Here is a 24,453-nt window from a genome sequence, read left to right as displayed (position 1 = left end):
ATTACGGTATTTGAGAACCAGACCTCCTCTTGATATAACAAGAGGGGCATTATAACTGAGAATTAATTTTATGATTGCCAATTTTGTGCTGCTCCTCTTACACAGACTGCCCCATCTCAGCTTCATAAAGCCTCCTTTGTCTCTTTACTAACATGTCTCCCTGTCTTTGCAGTATTGTTTGGGAGAATGCTTTTTAATGTCTGCATGATAGGGCTTCATCATCAGTTATATACCCACCACCTCCTAGAACAGGGCTTTAATCTATGTTAAATCTGAAGAGAATAAGAGATTCAATGGTTCAAAATAATCGAAAATGTGTCCCATCATTTCATATGAGTTTAAGAAAGAGAAAATAAGCATGAGAGATTGGTAGTCCCTTTAAACCTTGGATCTAAATGAATCAGATAATAAAATATTATCTTGTAATGGTAATAAATTAACAAGGCATGTTCAATAATTTTGTTGAATAAAATATTTTAAAAAAAATATTCACTGTTTTGTTTTAAGTTAACTAAATTGGATTTTGCAATAATTGAAGCACAATAAAACCTTAAATCAAATTGAAGACAATTAATATTTTTACTGCTTATAACCTGAAACTCTAAGTTAGAGTATTTTTTTGATTTTTAAAACTTGCAGTGCGGAGCTAGCATAGAATATGACTGTCAAAAATATTCTTGTTTAAACCCATCATCCTTTAAAAAAATGATATTAATTTTGGACTCAAATATTTGTAATAGAATATTAAAAAATGAAATATATTTATAACACTGACACTGGGTCAAGAGTGCCATTCTCCTTCAAATCTATAATCAAGGCTTTTCACATCCCTATGATTTTTCCACTCTCCCAGTATCGGCACTTGTTTGTGTTCAATATAGTTTGTCATATTGGAGCTGTATCTCCATTTCTTTTCCCAGAAAATCTGAGAGAAAAAAACCTGACAGTTTTAATCTAAATAAAGCATATTCATCACATCAATTATTCTATTTATTGAAAAGTTATAGTTAACTTTTTAAAAGTTAGATCTGGGGGCACACATTTCAATACTGATGGACATCAGAGTAGTAAAAGGCAAATTTAGGACTGATTATCAGGAGTCTCTTCTTTGCGCTTAAGTGGAATGGGCTCCTGATATAGTAGTGGAGGCAAACATGCTGCAATCTATGAAGAACCAATTGGATGCTGCAATGGGGGAATTTGGGATTTTTCTGCATGGATGAACTAAGCTGGGCAGCCCAGTTAGGCAGGTGGATCCATTGCGCAAATCTGTCCATAATTTGGCACAACCGTGACAATCTTTCCACTGAGATGCCACAGGGACGGCCGATGTGCAAGGTGGAAAAATTCACAGTAGTATTGCTTTTCTGAGGCAGTGATTAGTGCACCATTGGCGGCTGTGCCTTCAGCCGTCTAGGCCCCAAACTGTGGAATTTGCTCCCTAAACCTCTCTGCTTCTCCACCTCCCCCTCCTCCTGAAAGATGCTCTTTAAAACCTACCTCTTTGACCAAGCTTTTGGTCACCTGCCCTAATGTCCTTCTTTGGATTTTTGCCTGATTCCGCTCCTCTGTAGCACCGTAGGACATTTTATTATGTTAAAGGTGCTCTATAAATGCAAGCTGTTGTTATTAAATTATAAACAATCCATAACTGAGTCCAATGAAAGGCATTGAAATGCACAACATTCAGGTACAAGGAAATGAGCTGTAACAAGGAAATTAGTGCAATATTTAAAGGAAAATCAAAATATGTATTTGCAGTTATACTACATGTCAGAGGTCATGTAAGATTCAAGCATATGCCCAATTGTATAAAAAGCAGTTAAATTTGCTTTATTACTGATGGAATTTGGTTTCCTAGAATTCAGGAGTAATAAGCAGTTTCATGAAAGGAACATCTAAAACATCAATAGCAATGAATAACAGTACAACCCTGTTTACTAACGGAGCCTGCTATAAATTGGCCCTAAAACCAGCTTTTAATTATTATTTTTGCAACAACTAATTATACACACAGTTATTCATATATGCCAGAATTCTGTAACACATGAAGTAAGGTAGCAACAAATATATGCCTCATGATTCACGTGAAATAAACATGTGTAGTCCGTAGACAAGTTATATCCTGCTGTACCTACCGATCACAGTTAGATGCGTGCTGGCAGTGATGCTTGTGACAACGTTAGTAGCAACGCATTCCCATTGTCCATGGTCCTCTTTGCTGAGAGCCTTGAATTGCAGGCTGCCGCTTGGAAGGATGTTGTGCTTGCTTTTACTGGGCTTCCCGACCTTCAAAAAGTCAACAAACCAAACACATGCATCAGATCAGGCCAGGGAATTCCTACTTTCTCAGGTCCTAATATTTAATAAACAGATTTTACACTTAATTTATGTTTTATAATATACATACATATTTGAAAGAAAAAACTTTCATTTATATAGCACCTCAGGGTGTCCCAAAGTGCTTGACATCCAATTAAGTACTTTTGAAGTTCAGTCACTGTTGTAGGTAAACTCGACAGCCAATTTATGCACAGCAAGGTCCCACAGACAGCAATGAGAAAAATGACCAGATAATCTATTCTTTAGTTGAGGGATAAATGTTGAGGGATAAATGTTGGCCAGGAAACTGGGAGAAATCCCCGGCTCTTCCTCAAATAGTGTCATGGGATCTTTTATGTCCACCTGAGAGGGCAAGTGGAAAACTGGCCATTCTTATACTTATCCTGGTTCAACAGAAGAAAGGTTTGCACTTAGATGGTGCCTCATCACACCTCAAAGTGCTTTGCGTAAAATTAATTCATTTTTAATGTAGTGACTGTTGTTATGGAGGAATCTGGCTGTTTTATACACCAGATTCGAAAATCAGCAGTGATGAATGACAAGTTAATTTGTTTTTGGTGTTGTCAGTAAGGGAGGGATGTTTGTCAGGACAATGGAAGCACGTTAGTTGCATCCTTAGGTCTACCTGTACCACTAGAAAAGGTAATTGGGGTCTCAGTTTAATGTCTCATCTGACAGACAGCACCTTCAGCAATGCGGCACTCTTTCAATAATTCACTGGAATGTCTGCTTAGTTTATGCGCTCAAACCCTGATGTGAGCCCAAAGACTACACAGAAATCTTGTTAATATCAATGGTTCTTATTGTGGTTCTTCTGTTTGTTGCAGCTCACATAGTGAATGCTTTGGAGATTCACAGAAATCACAAAGGAAGAAGCTGGATTTTGATCTCGTGCGGAATGTATGAGACAGGTTGTAGCTTTATGCAGAGCATCATGAGGCTCACAGAAAAACCCATTTACATTATTTTCATTGAATTACATAATGTTTCTGACCTCGCGCCTCCTGCAGCCCTCATGAAGAAGATGGAAAATATGGAAGAAAATGGCCAAATCCTGGAATTTATCCATAGATGGAAACCTATTTATCTCAAAAGTGTGAAGCAATGTTATCCACGGTCACCCATCCCATTAAGTGTTTTCTCAACAATGTTTTGGATAGGTTTGTAAGAGTCAGCCTCAGTGTTGTGGGTACTCCTTTACACGGAAGTGTTTTTGGTGGCCTCGCCTAGGGTTCTAGTGTGCTTTACTAAGCTTCTTGAACAATGGGCTAGTCAGTGAGATATGGTGCCTCCAACTGCATTACCTCACCTTCGCATGGTTCAAAGGTGTTGCTTGGAAAATACAAGGGCGAAATCCGTTCTAATTGTTTATTCATATCAGGGATCTTGGTGAATGCCAATTTAGGCCTGTACAGAGTTCTTTGGTATTCTCTCATCCTTCTTCAATAATGTGGTATTACTTCTGGTGTATAAAACTTATGTTGAACCAGTTCTCCTCCATGGTTCAGAGCTCCTAGCCAGGCAATGGAAGGGCTTCCTCTGACCTGTGTGTGATACCCACCACCAAGCTGCGAAGTGGATTAACTGACAAAAAAGAGACACGGTGGCAGGCAGTTTACACCAATCTATCACTGAGTATTGTAAACAATTTTACAACACCAAGTTATAGTCCAACAAATTTATTTTAAATTCCACAAGCTTTCGGAGGCTTCCTCCTTCCTCAGGTGGTGTGGAAATGAAATTTTCGAATCCTTCGCATTTGAAAATCACAGAACTCCTTCAAATGCGAAGGATTCGAAAATTTCATTTCCACACCACCTGAGGAAGGAGGAAGCCTCCGAAAGCTTGTGGAATTTAAAATAAATTTGTTGGACTATAACTTGGTGTTGTAAAATTGTTTACAATTGTCAACCCCAGTCCATCACCGGCATCTCCACATTATCACTGAGTAGACAGACTCAGCTTCATACGAAGCGCTTCCCTTTACTAAAGCTCCTCACATGAAGACATGCATTTAGCAGCACTAGGTTATTCATGTCTAGAACATCAGAGTGGCTGGCGTATTGTAGGTTTCCCTGAGTAGGACTTTCCACCATGCTAAAGACAGATGTTAGTCTTCTAGCTGATGAAGAAACTCTTGGGCTTGGGTCAACAGCTATTGGAAGGTGCTACCTGGAGATCAGACACAAGAACATGTACTTATGTGTTCAGGGCCCACCGTAATTGGGCTGCAGAGTCAAGCAGAGACTGCGGAAGCTCCAAATCTCCAAACAGTGTTTGATGGTGTGAACCCATGCTATGGTCAGGAGGGTGGTGGCAATGCACTCACACATTGTATGATGAATGTACGGTTCACTATACCACTCATGAGAAGTTCCTCGTAAATCTTTTTGACATAGCAAGGCTTCAAACATGTGCATGCCAGTAGTCTAATGACCAACTAGTGACTAGCCTCCTTGGTGAGTGGGGTCTTTTTGAGGTCAAGGTGGCTCCAAGTTGAGATGTATGGTAATGGCAGTTCATAACCAAGTCAGTATCCGATAGCAGAGCCAGGAAGGTCTGCAATACTGCAAGGTTATGCAGCCTGGCTCAGCCTGTTGATAATTGACAAGGTAGCCTAGCTTAACAGTAGATCTGTCGGTAGGGTTTGGGATTATTTCCATCCAGCTCCAGGGAACTCCGATGATCATTGCTATTTTGATTTATGATTAATAAAATTAGTGAAGTAAATGGGGTATTGATGCTTTTTTAATGTGTATTCTGAATTCACAAGGTTGTTCAGAAAATCAAACCTTCCTTTAGATTGTGTACTCTGGGAAATTTGATGGTACTTCAAATTGAATTATACTCTGGGAAATTTGTCCAATTGAGAAATTGGACCATTTTAATTTTAATTTGCATGAAGAAAAAATATTTTTAAAACTGTTAGAAAGGAAAGGTGATTTTCTAGATATCCTTCTGGCTGCAGGGAAACACCGGCTGGCAGATGCTTACATGACTGCAGGGACAGTGTCTGGAAAAGGTCTTGTAATGTAATCACCGTCTGAGTTAGGGATGGAGCCAGGTATATTCTACTACACTTTTGGGAGTGGGTTAATGAAGGCAACATGCAACAGACCACTGCGAATCGCACAGTGCAAAGAGGGTACAAGAGGAGAAGCTGAAGGCCACATCAATTTCATCTCAGTTGTGGGCACTGATAGCTCAATTGAAGGACTCTGTGGAAAACAGCCAGGAGAGGCCTGAACCCACCAACACTAGCAGAGAATCAGATCTGCGTCCCGAGCAGAACCGATAAGCATCTTCCTCTCACAAAAGCCGAATCCTCGGTGTCTTCTTGCTCCCTAAAGCAGCTGAACTGGCAGATGGGCTCCGGCAGATATGCGGATTATACTTTCAAAATTTTACAACTGATTACAAAGCAGTTTCCGTTTTACATTGGTGTACCCTTGTTACTGCTTCATAAAACTGCCATTTGGGTCATTTTTTATTTTCTTTAAATAGGCAGTGATTTTCAGCTGCTTTAAGCTCACTTGGAATCCAAAGCCATATTGGGAAATCACTCAGAAGAAGAGGGAAAAATCAAGACTTCAAAATAAACTACCTTGTGGCATGCAATTATATTCTTCCCTCCTGGGAATGCAGAAAACAATATCACGCATCTTTTTAGGTAATTTACAGTCAAGAAGCATTTATGTAATTGTATAAACAATCAGGATACATTTCAATTCTTAATACAAGGAATTTCCATCTGCCAATATTCCCTGAAGCCCTTTTTATTTGATAGAAAAATGGTTTTAATGAAACGAGGAAATGATCCGTCCCCTGAGTAAACATTTGTACTCTCTCTCACAGTTTTAAATGTACTATTTTCCCACTTATTAAACCTGATTCTTGCAGATGTTAGGAAGGAATCTTAGGAATTATCTGCATTTAACAGTTAACATCTTATCTATTGATGTATAACATTAGCTGACAGCATCCATCATATAAAATTTAAAAGTATGGCTTCCAGACCTAATTGACTCATTAAACTTTCTTGATTCTGTGGCATTTAGACTTGGTATTTTCTTTTTCTCCTCTAATTTTCTTTCCTCCTCTCCTGAAGGTGTTGGCTTGAGCTGTTGTGCAGTTCCAGAGATGTTGGCCACCCTCAAGTACCTCTACCAAGTGACCAGTTGTCATATATAATCCAGGCTGACACTTCATTGCAATATTGAGGGAGTGCTGCACTGTCGGAGGTGCTGTCTTTCAGATGAGATGTTAGACCGAGGCCCCATCTGCCCTCTCAGGTGGATATTAAAGATCCCATGGTGCTATTCGAAGAAGAACAGGGGAGTTCTCCCAGCGTCCTGGCCAATATTTATCCTTCAACTAACACCTAAAATAGATGATCTGGTCATTTATCTCATTGCTGTTTACGGGAACTTGCTGTGTGCAATTTGGTTGTTGCGTTTCCTACATTGCAACAGTGATTACACTTAAAAAGCGCTTTGGGACGTCCTGAGGTCGTGAAAGATGCTATATAAATGCAATTCTTTTTTTAATATATGTTTTCAACTATAGAACGTCTCAAATTCTAGCCTGATTCTGCCCTCACCTGACATCTACACACCTGCCCTTTCCAGCATGTTTCACTGGATAGCCATCAGGAACGGGGATCTGGTTGATTTTCTCATTCTGGCCCAGGGGCTTTGGGGACTAATTGTAGCAGCCCAACGGTTGCCTGACTGAGATCAGTCAACTCGGCACAGAATTGGGGATCGGAGCATGGATTTTTTTTAAACCTGGATCAAATACATTCAATTATCTAACAAAAACATGTATTTAATCAAACTGCTTTTCTCAGAAATGGATCTTTCCGTTATCTTTCACATTGGAAACTTGTACATCATGATTAAATGCCTTTATAGCTGGTGTGCTCCACAACAGTTTCAAATTGATTTTTCCAATGCACAGATGAAGGAGTTATGGATGCAGAGCTGTTAAAAGTTCTGCTATCTCTTGAGAAAATAGCTCTTTCCAGCAGAAGTTGGGTTGTGCGCTGTGCTCCTCAACTCATGGCCCCTGAGCAATCACAGATCTATAACTAAGAGGTGAAGAAATGTAAGGAATCTTACAACACCAGGTTATAGTCCAACAGTTTTATTTGAAAATCACAAGCTTTCGGAGCTTACCTCCTTCGTCGAAGGAGGTAAGCTCCGAAAGCTTGTGATTTTCAAAAAAAACTGTTGGTCTATAACCTGGTGTTGTAAGATTCCTTACATTTGTCCACCCCAGTCCATCACCGGCATCTCCACATTAAGAGGTGAAGAGCAGTGATGCACATCTGAGATATACAAACATGTGGAATCAACCGCTGCTATAAAATAAACTAAATAAACTCAGAATAGATGATGCTCAGAAGAACTTCCTTGATAGGTCAGGCTCCTTCAGGGCAGTGGTTTAAAAACTCCAAAATCCTGCCATCTCTACATCTAAAAACAATAATAATGGAAGAGTTCACTATGTTTGGGAAACACACCACAATATTGTGATTGTCCTGTGCAATATTTGTACAATAATAAAAAGAATTCCACGAGTAAAACACCTCTTGTATGCATCCTGCTCCTGTTTTGAATTCCATGTTTTTCATTCTTTCTCTGCATATAAAGTTGGTTTCTATCCCCATGTTCTCTCAAACCCTTCCCCATGACACCCATCTCCTCTCTCTGCAATTACTGCCAGTATATAATTCATGGGTTTTTGAATTTCCCAAGTTCGTGAGAAAGCATCTTTGTATTCACTAGGTGGAAGTTCTGATCATTGCCTGCAAAATAATGTCTCTTAAATCAAGTTATGGTGCACTATATGGCACCATGCATTTAGATCCAATGATTTTTGTTTTGTTTACGAGAATTTAAAAAAAACCTCTTCATTCAAGAAATAGTTCAAATAAATAAATGATGATTTATTAAACAAAAATTGAGCATTAAGTTCTTTCAATTTGACTTGTGCAGTGGATGCAGGTTCATTGCAAACATTCAAAAGGGAGCTGGACAAGTTCCTGGAGGAGACTGATATTAAAGAGGCATATGATTTATTAATGCCTTTGGTGTTCATGAGTGAGGCCACTGTTTTGCAATTTTCACAGAAACATGAACAGAATCACAGAATGTGATCCTGCAAACAATGGTAAAAGACCCAGGATCTGATGTAATAAAAACAAAATTTGCTTATTCAGTCATGTGGCCTTGCTCATGTGTTCTGTATGTGTGAAGGAAAGGCAGGCTCTGCACCTTCCTGACAACTTAGTTTGTATTAAACAAAATAAACAAAGGTTCAGATACCTTCCTCCAGGAGATTACTGGGAATGGATCACCTGCAGCAGCACATGGAATAACCAGTTCTCGGCCTACTTCCTGCCGATACTCCCAGCCTGGTAGCACCGTAAAGTAAGGAGGATCCTGGGAAACAGAAATGGTTTGAAGTTATTTTTCACAGGTGTAGTTTTACTTTCCACTGATGCAAAGTACCAATCATTGGAACTGTGAAAACAACAATAATGGGTAGACAAATTGTCACTAATTATTTTAGTTACCCAATACAGGCAGCGTGCTCAGCCCATGATTTTCATTAAACTCTTTTTTTTCTCTCTCTATATATAACATATAAGGTAATGCTCCCAATTTAAATACTGATAGCTGTTCCCAAGACTCCTGCTTGTCGCCCATGAAGGTGTAGTTACAATGTGACAAGTTTACACAGGCACTTTATATTATAAATGTTGACATAGGAATTTATAATGGAAATATAAAGATAAGGGCTGAATATATGACTTTAAAATGGGGACTGAATTACATCTGCGTTCCCTGGTCCAATTATCTCAGCTCTCTAATCTTGCTTCACCTAAAGACAACACTTAGTCTTGACTTTCCATGTCCAACAGCATGGGAGATTATTTAGAAGTACAATAATTGTTTATTTAATAGCCTCACAGCCACAGATGAATGCACTGTAGAAAATGATGTAACATCACTAGATAACCTTGGGAATAAGAGACTCATTTCAACTGCATTTGGCTTCATTGTGCCAAAATGGCATCACAACACAAATTCAACTGATTTCGTTGAACTGCAATAAATAGAAAATAATAACAGAAATGGAAACACAAGCATAAAGAAGAAAAGGCCATTGAGCTTGCTTGGTTGTTTAGGACCATGATTTGGACCCACTAAGATGGTTTCTCCTTCCTGCTTCAGTGCTAAGATATTGGATCAGGTTTTGCTCTAAAAATAAGGGTGAGCCGGGCCCGCTGTTATTTCAGTGCAAATCGGACAGCAACTTCCAGCAACCACACATGCACAGTTAAATGCAGAAATCGCTGTAACAGATGCCCTGCTCCTCTAGAAGCTTTGCAGGAAGGAAATCTCATCGGCTGTCTCACCGTTGAAATGAATGCAACCGCGCAAAGCTCCTCGACTGCCCTGCTGGGAATGAAGTAATCACGTCAAAAAAGGGTACGTCAAGTTTTTTTTAAAGTCTAAGCAAACTTTTAACGGCGTGGTAAGTGTTAATGACTGCCAAACAACCTCGCTGGCACTGAAAAGTTAATTTTACAAGTGTGGAGTCTCATTCTTTCACATTTTAATTGCTGTTGGACATTCAAAAAAAAGTTTACATTTTTATTTTTTTACTTTTTCTTTCTGTCTCTTTTATTTCAATATTTCTTACCCTCTCTTTATTTCGCTTTCTGTACCTGATTTTACATTGAATTCACTATTCTAACTTACACAGAGATAGGGAGGGGCGAGGCCATGGAGGGATTTGAAAACAAGGATGAGAATTTTAAAATCGAGGCTTTCCCGGACTGGGAGCCAATGTAGGTCAGCGAGCACAGGGGTGATGGGAGAACGGGGCTTGGTGCGAGTTAGGATACAAGCAGCAGAGTTTTGGATGAGCTCAAGTTTATGGAGGGTGGAACATGGAAGGCCAGCTTGGAGACCATAGCAATAGTCCAGTCTGGAGGTAACAAAGGCATGGATGAGGGTTTCGGCAGCATATGAGTTGAGGCAGGGGCGAAGACGGGCGATGTTACCGAGAATGAAGTAGGTAGTCTTGGTGATCGAGCGGATATGTGATCGGACGCTCATCTCAGGATCAAATAGGACGGCAAGGTTGCGAATGGTCTGGTTCAGCCTCAGGCTGTGGCAGGGAGAGGGATGGAGGCGGTGGCCAGGGAACGGAGTTTGCAGCGGGGACCAAAGGCAATGGCTTCGGTCTTCCCAATATTTAGTTGGAGGAAATGTTTGCTCATCGGACAAGCAATGTGACAAATGAGAGACAGTGGAGGGGTTGAGGGAGGTGGTTGTGAGGTAGAGCTGGATGTCGTCAGTGTACTTGTGGAATCTGACGATGTGTTTTCGGACGATGTCGTGAGAAGCAGCATGTGGATGAGAAATAGGTCGGGGCCAAGGATAGATCCTCGGGGGACTCCAGAGGTAACAGTGCGGGAGCGGGAAGAGAAGCCATTGAACGTGATTCGCTGGCTACAACTGGATAGATAAGAATGGAACCAGGCGAGCGTAGTCTCACCAGCTGGATGATGGAGGAGAGGCATTGGAGGAGTCTATGACAACAAACTTATTTTTATATATCACCTTTAATGTGACAAAATGTCCAAACCACTTCACAACCTGGGCTTGAACATAAACACAAGGAGAGGAATCATGGATTGTTTTCAAATCCCTCCATGGCCTCGCCCCTCCCTATCTCTGTAACCTCCTCCAGCCCTACAACCCTCCGAGATCTCTGAGCGTCTCCAATTCTTGTCTCTTGCGCATCCCTGATTTTAATCACTCCACCATTGGCGGCCGTGTCTTCAGCTGCCTAGGCCCTAAGTTCTGGAATTCCCTCCCTAAACCTCTCCGCTTCTCTATCTCTCCTCCTTTAAGATGCTCCTTAAAAACTACCTCTTTGACCATGCTTTTGGTCACCTGTCCTAATATCTCCTTATGTGGCTTGGTGTCAAATTTTGTTTGAATACGCTCCTGTGAAGCACCTTGGGACGTTTTAGTATGTTAAAGGCGCTATATAAATGCAAGTTGTTGATGTTGTTATTATTGAAGGGATAGCTCATGACCGATAATATCACCGATAAAGCTGATTATGTTCAGGCGTGAGAGAGTGCAATCGAAGAGGTAGGTTTTAAGGAGACTTTTAATGTGGGAAGAGATGAAGCAAAGTGGGTTAACTGAAACTGTGTTAGCATCAAACTCGAATGCAGCCTGCAATGCTTGTAGTTCACTCTCTAATAAGAAAACAATGTAAATATCCTTTACAGCACACACGTCACTGGAATGCACATTGCGTTTGTCTTCAAAATACAGCCTTACAAACGGGATCAAGTGAACACAATTACTTTAGCTTACATTGCAAAATGGTAATATTAGAACTACAGGTCACAACCAGCAAATACTGGAAAATAGAATGAGACAGCAGGAAATTAGTACTTAATAAAAATTAATTATTCATATCGTTTGACATGAACCGAGTGGAAAAGATTTTTATAACCCATCTATACATCAATCATTTTATACTTAACAAAAAAAATTTCAGCATGAGATTCTGGTTATTGTCCAAGGAAATACAAATACCTTTTAAAATGCTATTGATCGATATACACTACAGCTCACTCTTGTCTGCTCATTGGTCCCGATGGTGGGCTGAAATACATATTCTGCTCTAATAGGTCTCATTATGCAAGGACGATTAGTTGAGGCTCTTTCAAACTCATTACCAATTACAAGGTAACATTTCTCCTGAAAGGTTCCAGTCACTGCTTAATCAGGGGCTTCAAGGGAAGAAAAGCTTTGAAAGGGAAAGCTTGAAGAACATGTGCACTAATTGATTATAACTGCTAGGTGGTTGGAGTCCAGCATTCTGTTCTAACAGATCCCGTGGGGCTACCTTCTGCAGCAGAACATCAAAGCTGAGAGTCTGATGTGTGAATTTCAGGCAGTTTCACATCAAAAGTAGGACAGCATTTCTAGCTTTCAAAATTATTAAGCTTTCAAAAGCCCACATCTTTTAATTTGGCATTCTTTTGACTTTTATTGTCTTATATTATGGAGTGCTTACAATTTTTCTTTCATTCAGTAGACCGATAGAGAATACAGGTATATAGAAGGTACAGGAAAACTAGTTTTCTTTCTTGATCCTTCTAAACTTTAAATAAGTCTTCCGACACACTCATCCTCTTTCCTGCATCTTCATTGTGATGCATCTCCTACTCTCTTCTGTCCTGAGACTTCAAAACTATGGGATTTCTTACCACTCTCAGTTGAAAACCCAAGGTCGAAGTTGCCTAAACCTTACTTAACTTATCCTGTCTTCTCTCCTACTCTTTTCAACCTTGGCAGTGTCCTGCGCTGTGAACTTTAACCCTTCACTTAGGCCTCTCAACATGAAAAAAAAGCTGGTCACTTTTCCAAAATACTTGACAATCTACCATTTATAGTAAGCCAGATGAAGGGTGTGAAGCAAAGGGGTCAGTTGTTACATTTTGACCCCCTTTGGCTTGTAATGTAAGAACAAGGGATCTTGATTTTTTTCATCTTTCACCGATGCCATACATAATTGTTACAGGTGTATCGTATTGGAACTGTATTCAATTTTTACAAGAGGTGTAAAGCTTATGTGGTAAGCTGTACACTATAAGAGGCCAACTAAAAATCACCAAACATATCATACCAAGGTCAACAGCTTAAAGTAGCAGTTTTTGATGCTAATCTATGGTATTCTATACATTTCTATGACTGTTGCAAATGGATGATGGTTTTTCCATGATTCGGAATGTCCCGCTAACAAATTTTAGCTCTTCTGAGTTTTTGGGTGTACAATGCAACTAGCAGTATCATGTATCTTGTAAGAAAAGCTTTAATCCAGGTATTATAAGCCCGATTTAAGTAAAGTACATGTCAGTTTAGCTGTGATAGTTGTGAACAGTGAAGGACTATCTGTCTTTATCAAAACAAGCTTTTTATGACCTTGTGACAGGAAAGGCCCCTTTTGGCTAATGAGCACTTGGTGCCATCCTCATAACCTTGTTTTTGAAGTAGTAAAAGGGGAGTCATCCGGATCTTTATTATGCTTGGTGTGAAGATAAGGGCTACGGACATCTTGGAGGCCACTAATCACGAGAGGAATGTTAGATGCCAAATGTTGGGTATGAGGGAGTGAGACTGATAGCAGCCCCTTCGGGACAGAGAGGATGATTGATGGGAAACTCATATAGAGCTAATTGTGTTTGAAACGTATATAAGTTGGGTGCTTTTTGGTAACTGATTAGAATGTTCTCGGGGCACGTCTGGACTGCTCATTAATTAGGACTCTCGATGGTGCACTTCAAGTTCAACTTTATCAGGTTGTATTCGTCTCACTAGCATGCTTGATTGTACTTTTGTATTTTAACATCTTTGTTACTTGTTATAACTTCTTAATAAAGCCATTATACTTTGGAACAAACCACCTTGTGACCTTTTGGTGCATGTATAGGAATTGATGCAGAACCATTGTTGAGTCACACAGCACCATGTGGGAGTGAATGGACGCCTTTTCTATATGTTTGCAGGAGCTTACACTGACCCTAACCCTAACCCTAATACTCAAGCCAGAAACACCAGATGTGGTGAGAGTCTAATGTATTGTTTTTCATTTGGTATTTTAAGCTTTCATTAATAAGAAGGTGAGAAAGATAAATTGGTCAAGAAAACAAAGTATTTTTGAACATTGAACATTATTATTTCAATTCGGGATCCTTTAAACTTTAACAATTTGTCATTAGTAACTGTAGCTGGTGATATATTTCAACAACCTGGCTTCTGAGTAATATACATTTATCATCTCACTGGATCCTCGAATTCGGAGCTTCCATTTTAATTAAACTAATGGGCACTGCAGCTAGCTGACCGTGTGATCAAAGAAAACCTTATTCCATTAAGCTGTAGAATAGAATGGATTAAACAGTATGAATTTACCTTAAGCACCAGTCGAGCAGGGGTAGATTGTCCCATGGTACCTAGAGTATTGTAAGGCACACAGGTGTAAGTGCCGAGAGCTTCTTCTGTAGCTTCTTCCAGTGTAATAGTCCCGTCATTCAGCAAATTCCAACCGTGAAACTGTCGGAAAAAGTTACTGTAAGTGATGAAAATCAACCAACCAGGATACAACCAGAACACCCTGGTAAAGCAGTATTTTAGTAAGTCTCTTAATTATGTTGTACCAGATAAATTTTGTGTCAGGCGCATGCCCTAATGTAGTAGAAATGACAGAGCAAGTAGTTCTTTCAGTTCAAAGACAGGATTTCCTTGTTAAGCTGTGCCCACCGCAGGAGTAAATCCTATCAAGTATCAGCTTGGCTCAGTTGGTAGCACTCTCACCTCTGGGTCAAAAGGTTGTGGGTCAAGCCCCACTGTAGGACCTGAACACATAATCCAGGCTGATACTTCAGATGAGATGTTAAACTGAAGCCCCATCTGCCTGTTCAGGTGGACATAAAAGGTCCCATGGCACTTTTTTGAAGAGCAGGGAGTTCTCCTGGTGTCTTGGCCAAGATTCATCCATCAATCAATACCACAAAAACAGATGAAGTGGTCATTCATCGCAATGTTGTTTGAGAGGCACAAACTGGCTGCTGCATTTGCCTGGAAAACAGCAGCGACTACACTTCAAAAGAAATGATTTGGCTGTGAAGTGCTATGAGATGTCCTGAGGGACTATATAAACACAATTTCTTTCTTTCTATGTATCTCAGTGTTCCCCACCCCTAAACCAGTTTGAATGACCCAAAGGTGGGGCTTTGGCATAGATGGAATGGGCCTGCTGGTTATCTGGTGGTCATGCATCAAAAACCCCACACTTGAATGTTCTTCTTTGGTCCAACCGCAGGTGACCTAGAGAGAAAAAGGAAGAGCTACACTTGATTTAAGTGTCACTTAAGTTTGTATTTTAGTAAATGAGCGTCTTTAAGTGAAGCCAAAAAATATTCCCGTGATTGGCAATCAGCAACATGTTCATTTAAAGTTTATAAAAATTACAATTCGGATTTAAATTTCAGCTGAGAAATGCAGCCCAACAACATGGAAAGTAAGGTGTTAATTTCCCAGCCCATGGGTTCGAATACAGAAAAGAAGTATTGAAACTATTTAAAATCATGGACAATTGGCCATTTTTGGGTTGGATCACGCCCTGTGGCCATTTTCTCCTGTCAGTGCATTTTGCAAAATGGCCACTGACTTGGTATAAGTGCATGTGAACTAATTGGATTATTGCCAGAGCACTAATCACAAGATACACTGTACTCAATGGAAAAGTCAGGGTCTTGTACATGGCAACAATCTGCCCTTATTTGTGCTGACTGTTCTACTTTGGCCCAGCACAAATGGGAAAGTAGGGCCTTAGATGTCTTAATAATTGGCAAAATGTCATTTCATATTCCCTTTGGCAATCATCAAGAACTAACATGAAGTGCATGACACCAGAGGGAGACAGCTACAACATCCATCCGAGTTCAGCTGCACTACAATAAAGTGAGATCCACTGAATAAACTGTTCTGTTTCTGGGTAGATTGCAAAATCATTTTGGGGTAATTTTAACCTAACCCACCCGGCGAGAAACTGACGGGATCAGATTGGCCGGCTGTTTTACGTCCCGCTCGATTTTACTTTGCACTGACTTCAGTGGAAGGTAATATCTGGCGGGGTGTCAACTGAGCAGCTGATCCGATCCCGTCAGTTTCCTGCTGGGTGAATTAGCTTAAAATGACCTCTCTCAATGTTAATAAATGTTTTGTAGTTTTTAAAGTGCGAAATAAGTTTATTAATTATGCATGTCTGAATCAGATAAGTAGGCATTAAGGATACTGAACCGAGCAAAGACTATAAATAACATACAATGAATTTGCTGTTTATTTGCTACCCTATGGAATAATTCTTACTATTTACAAAACACTTAACAATACTGCAACGCTGAGTTACCTGTTGCTATCTGTTAGGTACAGATCTTCAGCTCACAGATGGAACCTGGCACCACAGAAGGTAAGATTCTCATTTTGCAACCTAATAGACATGGATTCAAGTACTGGAGTACTTGACACTAGTATGTGTCAGATACACTTGGCATGAGAACTGTCACTTCACAGTTGGACTGGCACTCCAGATGTCTTACGGTAGAAAACAAAACTTGAGGCTGGCATAGGCTGCCTTGCACTATGGCAAGTTGTTTTGGACAAAATGTCAATGCTGCTAATGTTGCGAAGAACTCTGTAGTTTCCTTCCAAGGATGCCACGTGGAGAGACAGGGGTGGGAGAAGGGAAAGGGGCAGAGGGGAGGAGGTGGATGAGAGGAGAGGGGACAGGAAAGGGGAAGGTGGGAGGGAGAGCGTGGGGAACAAAAAGGCAAGGAGGGGAGTAGAGGAGGATGGGAGGAAAGTAGACAGGAATGGGGGAGGGGAGCAAAGTCAGCAAAAGTACCTTAGCAAGAAGAGGCAAGTATGATTTTCATCTAAGGATGGGGAGGAAGTGGGGGGTGGGAAGAACGCTGATGAACTGTCCTTCCCTCCACTCCAGCTCCCATTTTCTTCTCAGTAGCGGGGGAGCTAAACCTTCCCTCTTAACAGCCTAAATGTGTACTGTGGTGGGGGGTGGGGGGGGGGAGAGGGAAAAGTTAGGGGTGCTATTGGTTGCATGCCGAGGCTGCATTGTGAAGTTCCCTTGAGTGCTGGGAAATGTTATCGGGAAGCTGCCTGGGGAGGTTGACAACCAGGTGGGGGTGCCATGACTTGTCGATAACGATGTGAATGCCAAAATGTTGGTGTTAGTGCATGGGGGAGACGCCAGGGAAAGGGAGTCACTGAGTTAGCAGGTGGGCTACCAATCATGGGGTAGGGATTGCAATTCGGGGAGCAAGTTTGGGAGGGAGACAGGGCCTGTGGTAATATTTTTTCCATTGTAACAAAAAGGTCTACACACCAGTGTGCCTGCGGAGTAAGATGGTGGTGGGGTGGGGGGGGGGGGGTCTAGGAGCACTGTGAGAGGAAAATAATTTCAGAAGCAATAAACATTTTTACTTACCTTTGTTTACCAACATGGCTGCTGGTAAAAACTTCAGGCTGCTCCACAGTGACACTTGCTGGCTACAGCCTGCAATTGCAGACAGACTGAAATGGCTTTTTTCGCTATTTATTCTCAACAGGCTCTTGGAATTAATTCAACAGCTAACGTTACGTAACAGTTAACATTGAAATTTCCAATCACAGTGCCATCTACAGGTGTAACAGGCACTGCAGTTAAATGTTGACACATTTATGATGAGTTTGCCGATAGATGGAACCTGACAATTTAATTTGAAATCAAATGTTGCAACCCTCACATCAATTTTAATATATAATAGATAATTGTAGCCTGTTAACTGAGTGATCCTGGTGACAATTAAATAATCTAGGTTTTCCAGATTAGGCATAAGCCATCGGTATTGATTCAAATGCTTTGGGATTCAGAACAGAGTAAGAATCTAATAAAAATAGATCAAAGAGCCATTGTTTAGATGCTCATTCGAGACCTGCACCATTCAGCTTCAACCTTGTCACCAAGCCCTGCCCTCTCCTCTCTGCTCCTGAAAATATTGACTCTTGCTGGGGTACAGATTCAATTGCACCAGCAGCCCTCTGGTACTTTGCCACTCTTCACATACAAGTGTTGACAATGAGTATCTGCAAGCTACTTGAACCTGGACAGCATCACAGCTGAGACAGTTCCTACCCATAACCAGATGTCCGCAGCGACGAACTTTGCAGCAGAAGTTGCTGTCCAATTATTCTTCTCACCAGCCCAGGAGCAATGAGGCCAATGGTAGCACATCAACTTTATAGCAAGCTGAGATCAGCACAGACTGGGCCCTGAAGTCCTCTGGTCAGCATGACTTAGTATCATACTGGTTTGTCTATTTATGCACTATATTCCTTCAGAATATTATTTTGAAATAGATTTTGGTCAATATGTACTTTGTATTTGATTTTCCGGTGTCCTCAGAAAGAATAATAGGGCAGAAACCTTGAGGCTCTGCTGCTGGCAATGAGCCTCATTAAACGTGAGAATGGATCGGAGGTAAGATTACAACCTTGTAGCACTTTTTCTGCACCCTGTAGTGTCTAACATGGTGCTGCACCAGCAATAGAGTCTCACAATTTCTGCCCTAGTGTACCACAAACTACTTTCTATAGCAGCTCAGCTTTGAGCAAGGTACAGTGAAACTTTAAGGCAGTGTTACTCACAAGCTTTTAGTTAAGGTCACAATTCTAACCAATGCCTTGTTGAAGGGTCACTGTTGCAACATACTGCAACAGAATGATGGGAAATGGATCAGAATCCATGATTCCACACACAATTTTCTGATTTCCATCATGGATAGTTTCCACAGAGAGGCCAAGTACTTCCCCACAGGAAGAGGACAAAAAAAATCTGATCAATAGTTCAATTTTAATAGAGCCCCTAAACTTGTTCTATGGAAGTTGAGAGAATCCTGTCTCCTAATCAAATTCCCTTGGTTTATTTTGCTGGAGACCAAGTAAAAGAAAGGAAACAATATTCAATCCTAATTCAGTCAACATCCCGTAATGGGGTAGGCTATCAATTGAGGCCTAGGGACATATGGAGCCACAAGTGTGTGAGGGTCATGGGTGTAAAGGGGGTCGGTCATAACTGGCCTAGGCCACATTATAAGCATCACCGCTTTGATGTATGAGGAAAAATATATTTTTGAATGACTTTAATTTATTTATTTCTATTATTTATTGATCTATTAATTAACTAAGATTCAAATGTCTGATTTTTGCAAATAAGAGTAAATGTCATCGAGTCCAGAGGGATCTTAATACAGGAGCATCCAGTCACTGGGTCTCACACTCTGGTCCTCTTTCACTCAGTACAAACTGAAGTTGCTGTCCATAAAACTTGTAGTTTACCTTTTCAATCCTTAGTGGCCGTCCATCTTTGGTCCACTTGACTTGTGTTGCTGGAGGATTTGCATCCACTGGGCACTTGATGTATCCAGGCATTCCAACTGGCAGATAAATGATGGGAGGCATGTTGACAACTCGTGCTGGATCTGAAAAGTAATGAACAAGCTGGGGTCAAAGCTTAAATTGAGGGCCCAATCTGCAGTCTTCCCATGTCATGATCAGGTTGTTCCAATACGCCATATGTTACTTAGGTTTTTTTTGGCGTGTACATGGGAAAAAAACATCAAATGTTTTTGGGTTTCTTCTTACTGGTTTATATATAGTGAGAAAAATGGATCCAAGACACCAAGATATTTATAAATTCAATATTCACAGTTATACTGTAGAGTTTGTATTTTTTTTTCCTCAGCTGTGTGTATACAGACATTTGCCTATAGAATTCCAACTTTCCCTATTTATTTTTGTATATCGTATACAGGGGCTCGGAAAAAAAACAGCTAAAACCTTAGGAATTGTGTGCTTGCTGTGAGACTGATGGGTGTTTTGTTATATATTCAGCAGTTATGAATGTGTGGGAGTACATTAGGTTGTAAATGAGGATTGCAAACTAGGTCAAATTGTTCAATCAAACCACTGTTACGAATTACAATTGCAAGTCCATTACAGTGATTCAATTTGCTTTTTGAAGACTATTTAAAGATTTGGTCGCATTTGTGCCTCGGTGGGCTACGGTGGGGTCGAAGGCAATTGAGTGAGGTTTGAAGCAACCATGTAAGGTGGTAGCTGTATTAAAGAGATATCGGGAGTCATTTTAACCTAACATGCTGGGCGGGAACCCCACGGGATCGGGTGGAACGTCCAATATTACTTTCCAATGGAGAAATAAATTAGGATGTAAAATCAGCCTTGCACCTGATCCCGTCAGTTTTCCGGGTTAGGTTAAAATTATCCCCACTATCTTTAAGAAAATGTAATTGATATCCCTTTTTCCTTTGTCAAAGAAAGAACATGAGCTGTGTGTCATTATTTCACTGAAATGACATGATGGTGCATTCCAGTCTGATTTGTCATTCTGTTTTGTGTTACAAATAAATGAAAAAAAGTTCACCAAACACGCTTTCATAAAGATCCTGGGGTAGAGTTTCTGCTAGATTGTGCTGTTTTTTTCAGGGCAATCCTGTCGGGTCAGCGCAAAAGATCGAGGAATTTCGATGTATGCTGGGGCGTAAATTACAGTCAGCGTAATTTGAGTTTCCGCGAACTTTTGTGCTGGTTCAAAAATCACTGCTGAAGCCGCCCCATAAAACTGGCCCCTGATCAAAATAATCAGGATGGCGAGTTACCACCTGTGGCTCTTCGAGGGGGGTCTTCAAATTAAGCTCAGTTTCTTAGGTGCACAGGCATTAGTAGGCACGTTTTAATGTTTTTAAATATTAAAAAATATTTAATTTACTAAGAAACTGACTAGTGTACACCAATGAAACTAGTAAATGGTTCAGACGAAAGGTCTTCGACCTGAAACGTTAACTCTGTTTCTTTCTCCACAGATGCTGCCTGAATTGCTCAGCTTTTCCAGCAATATCTGCTTTTATTTCAGATTTCCAGCATCTGCAGTATTTTGCTTTTGAAATAGTTCAGTATAGTTTTTTTTAATTCATTTTCAGTGATTTTAAATCAGATCACTCACAGGTGGAGGACTGGACACTAATTAAAAATGCTTATTTTTTGTTACAAATCCATTTTCAGCTATAATAATAAAATTGCACCAGGTTACCACTCTTAAATACATCAATGAATATTTTTTATTCCAAAAAAAAATAAATGATTACACTCTGTTAAGCTGCTGATTGATAGAAGTTTTTACGTTTGTGATTATGTTAATGCATTTTAGTGGAAACTTGGAGTGAAACCTCCCCAGTGCAATTTTCAGGGGCAATTTGCACCCGATTGCCGATTGTGCCCAAAGCAGAAATTGTACCCCCACACTGCCTTTTCAATGATACCCACAAATTTGAAATTTAAAAAAAATAACAAGGCCACCGATTTAAAACAAAACAGCAACAGAATTACTGGCAGTAGCAATAAACTTATCACATTGGGTTTGTGTGCTCCTAACCTAAAAGGATGCCAGGGAGTCAGTGGTTCCATCCTTGGTGTGCCCACAATTAGGTTCATGGGGTACAGATTAGTTATGTACGTCTAGCGATACATCACGGGTAATTATGGTCTTCGCCTGATTGCCTTAGAGAGTTGGAGAGAAATATTTCCTGAAATTGGCCACTGTTTTTTTTGCCTCTCCCAGGAGCTGGCATGACTAGTGATTGGGGATGGCGATGCATGAGCTGACACTGACCAGCAGATTGAATATCGATGGACCTGATGGTTTTTTCTCACCGTTCGCTCATTGCTGCCCTAGCTGATATGGCCAACAGCGGGGATTGGATGTGGGAGCTTGCTGGTGTGTATGGATGAGTAGATCACACTATGAATTGATTAATTGAGCTACTGGGGATCAGGCCTGACTGACGTGATGACAGAAAAGCTCATTGTGCAGTTCAGCAGTCATAATCATCATGTTAACGTCTGCTATTAATCACATGATATCTTTGAAGGTAAATCAATAAGAGCTCTCAAGGGTTTCGCTTTTGCCCCCAGGATATTTCATTGTGATGCATCTTATTTTAGAACGGTTCAGTTGGCTGGTATGTTTGAAAGCAGAAAGAACTGTTCAATCAGACTAGAAGTTAACATGTGGAAAACCTCCAGTCTCTTTTGTGCTTTATATTAATAATATGGACTTGAATGTGAGGGGCTTGATCAAGAAGTTTGCAGATGATACAAAAGTTGGCCATGTGGTTGATAGCGAGGAGGAAAGCTGTAGACTGTAGGAAGATATCAATGGACTAGCCAGGTGGGCAGAAAAGTGGCAAATGGAATTCAATCCAGAGAAGTGTGAGGTAATGCATTTGGAGAGGGCAAACATGGCATGGGAATACACAATAAATGGGAGGATACTGAGAGGTATAGAGGAACAAAGGGACCCTGGAGTGCATGTCCATAGATCTCTGAAGGTAGTAGGATAGGTGGATAAGATGGTTGTAAAAGCATACGGGATATTTTCATTTATTAGCCGAGGCATAGAATATAAGAGCAGGGAGGTTATGCCAGAACTGTATAAAACATTGGTTAGGCCACAGTTGAATACTGCATGCAGTTCTGGTCACCACATTACAGGAAAGATGTGATTGCATTATAGAGGTACAGAGGAGATTTACAAGGATGTTGCCACGGCTGGAGAATTTTAGCCATGAGAAAAAATTGGATAGGCTGGGGTTGTTTTCTTTGGAACAAAGGAGGCTGAGGAGAGATTTAATTGAGATATATAAAATTATGACTGGACTAGATAAAGTGGATAGGGAGGACCTATTTCCCTGAGCAGAGGGGTCAGTGACCAGGGGGCATAGATTCAAAGTAATTGGTAGAAGGATTAGAGAGGAGCTGAAGAGAAATGTTTTCACCCTGAGGGTGGTGGGGGTCTGGAACTCACTGCCTGAAAGAGTGATGGAGGCAGAAACCCTCAACTCATCTGAAAAGTACTTGGATGTGCACTTGAAGTGCTGTAACCTACAGGGCTATGGACCAAGTGCTGGAAAGTGGGATTAAGCTGGATAGCTCTTTTTTGGCCGGCATGGACACGATGGGCCGAATGGCCTCCTTCTGTGCTGTAACTTTCTATGATTCTCCTTTTAGTTATTACTGTCCATTAGAGAAAACATAAAATGAGGCCTGGCTGCACAGAAATCTTGGGCTGCAACAAAACTGTAGCACAGAGCCATAGTGTAATGCAGCTAGGCGAGGACAAACAGGGGCATTTAACCAACAAAACTCAGCCTTTAGAGGGGGACAAAGCTCCAGGTACCAGGCTTGGAAGTCAGCCAATCTACTCTGCTAATTTTTTAGCTGCCTGCTGTGAGGAAGTAATGAGATTGCAGTAAATGCAGCAGTCAGTACTTCTGTCTCTCCAGCTCATATCTATCCCATTTAGAGCCAGTGTTAAAGCTAATGAGACTTATTTATATTCCGCACTACTAAGAAATGTAATTACTTTCTTGAACCAGATAGTGATATTTCATTGAAAACATTCAGCAACTAATAATCAAAGCGACCTTATTTTCAACCTGAAGTACCACACTCATTGTTCTGATTAGTGGATTGCAAGATTGTTATCTTGATGCTTGTACTTGTGTAGCGCATGTACTAACAAGGAAAATTAGACTGAAGAGGAACAAAAATATCTGTGACAAGGTGCTAGAAAAAAATACTGAATGAAACGTATTGACATGTTCGATAGAGCCATTGTTTCTTGAGGAGTGCAGTTTGTGACATTTTAATATTAATCACTGATTCTAGGTAAATAAAAGACATTAGAAATAGGAGCAGAAGTAGGCCCCTCGAGCCTGCTCCACCATTCATTAAGATCATGGCTGATCTTCAACCTCAACTCCACTTTCCCGCCCGATCCCCATATCCCTTGATTCCCTTAGAGTCCAAAAATCTATTGATCTCATCCTTGAATATACTCAACGAATGAGCATCCACAGCCCTCTGGGATAGAGAATTCCAAAGATTCACGGCCCTCTGAGTGAAGAAATTCCTCCTCATCTCTGACCCCTTATCCTGTGACTATGTCCCCTAGTTCTAGACTCTCTAGCCAGGGGAAACATCCTCTCAGCATCTACCTTGTTAAGCCCTCTTAGAATCTTACACATTTCAATGAGATCACCTCTCATTCTTCTAAATTCCAGAGAGTATAGATATATTCTACTCAATCTTTCCTCATAGGACAACCCGCTTATCCCAGGAATCAATCTAGTGAACCTTCGTTGCACCGCCTCTAAGTCAAGTATATCCTTCCTTCCAGGTTCAGCTGTTGCCCAGTTTATTGCAGAGGTCATTAGTGAACTTGGATTTTTTAATAGATTAATATTTGGAGACATTCAGATTCAGATTTAGGAGTTTCAAAATTTAGGTGTGCATCCTCCAAAAGAAGCTGTCTGTGTGTTCCAAGGAAGGCAGCCTCCCTAAAGTGTCCCCAAAATATTAACATATAGCA

At 40.6% G+C, this 24,453-nt stretch overlaps 1 protein-coding gene across 1 annotated transcript in view; it reads right to left on the bottom strand.

The window, feature by feature from the left end:
* igsf9bb (immunoglobulin superfamily, member 9Bb) overlaps positions 1 to 24,453 on the bottom strand; it is a 499,264-nt gene that overhangs the window by 72,848 nt on the left and 401,963 nt on the right. The window contains exons 8-11 of the mRNA XM_067971024.1: positions 19,344 to 19,486; positions 14,361 to 14,501; positions 8,673 to 8,789; positions 2,139 to 2,289 (exon numbers count right to left, since the gene is read on the bottom strand). Of these exons, the coding sequence (XP_067827125.1) occupies positions 2,139 to 2,289; positions 8,673 to 8,789; positions 14,361 to 14,501; positions 19,344 to 19,486 (552 nt within the window). The remainder of the gene's footprint in view (positions 1 to 2,138; positions 2,290 to 8,672; positions 8,790 to 14,360; positions 14,502 to 19,343; positions 19,487 to 24,453) is intronic.

This window comes from Heptranchias perlo, chromosome 33 (assembly GCF_035084215.1).
Source record: "Heptranchias perlo isolate sHepPer1 chromosome 33, sHepPer1.hap1, whole genome shotgun sequence".
NCBI classification, from domain to species: Eukaryota; Metazoa; Chordata; class Chondrichthyes; order Hexanchiformes; family Hexanchidae; genus Heptranchias; species Heptranchias perlo.
This window is presented reverse-complemented; position numbering and strand designations above follow the sequence as displayed.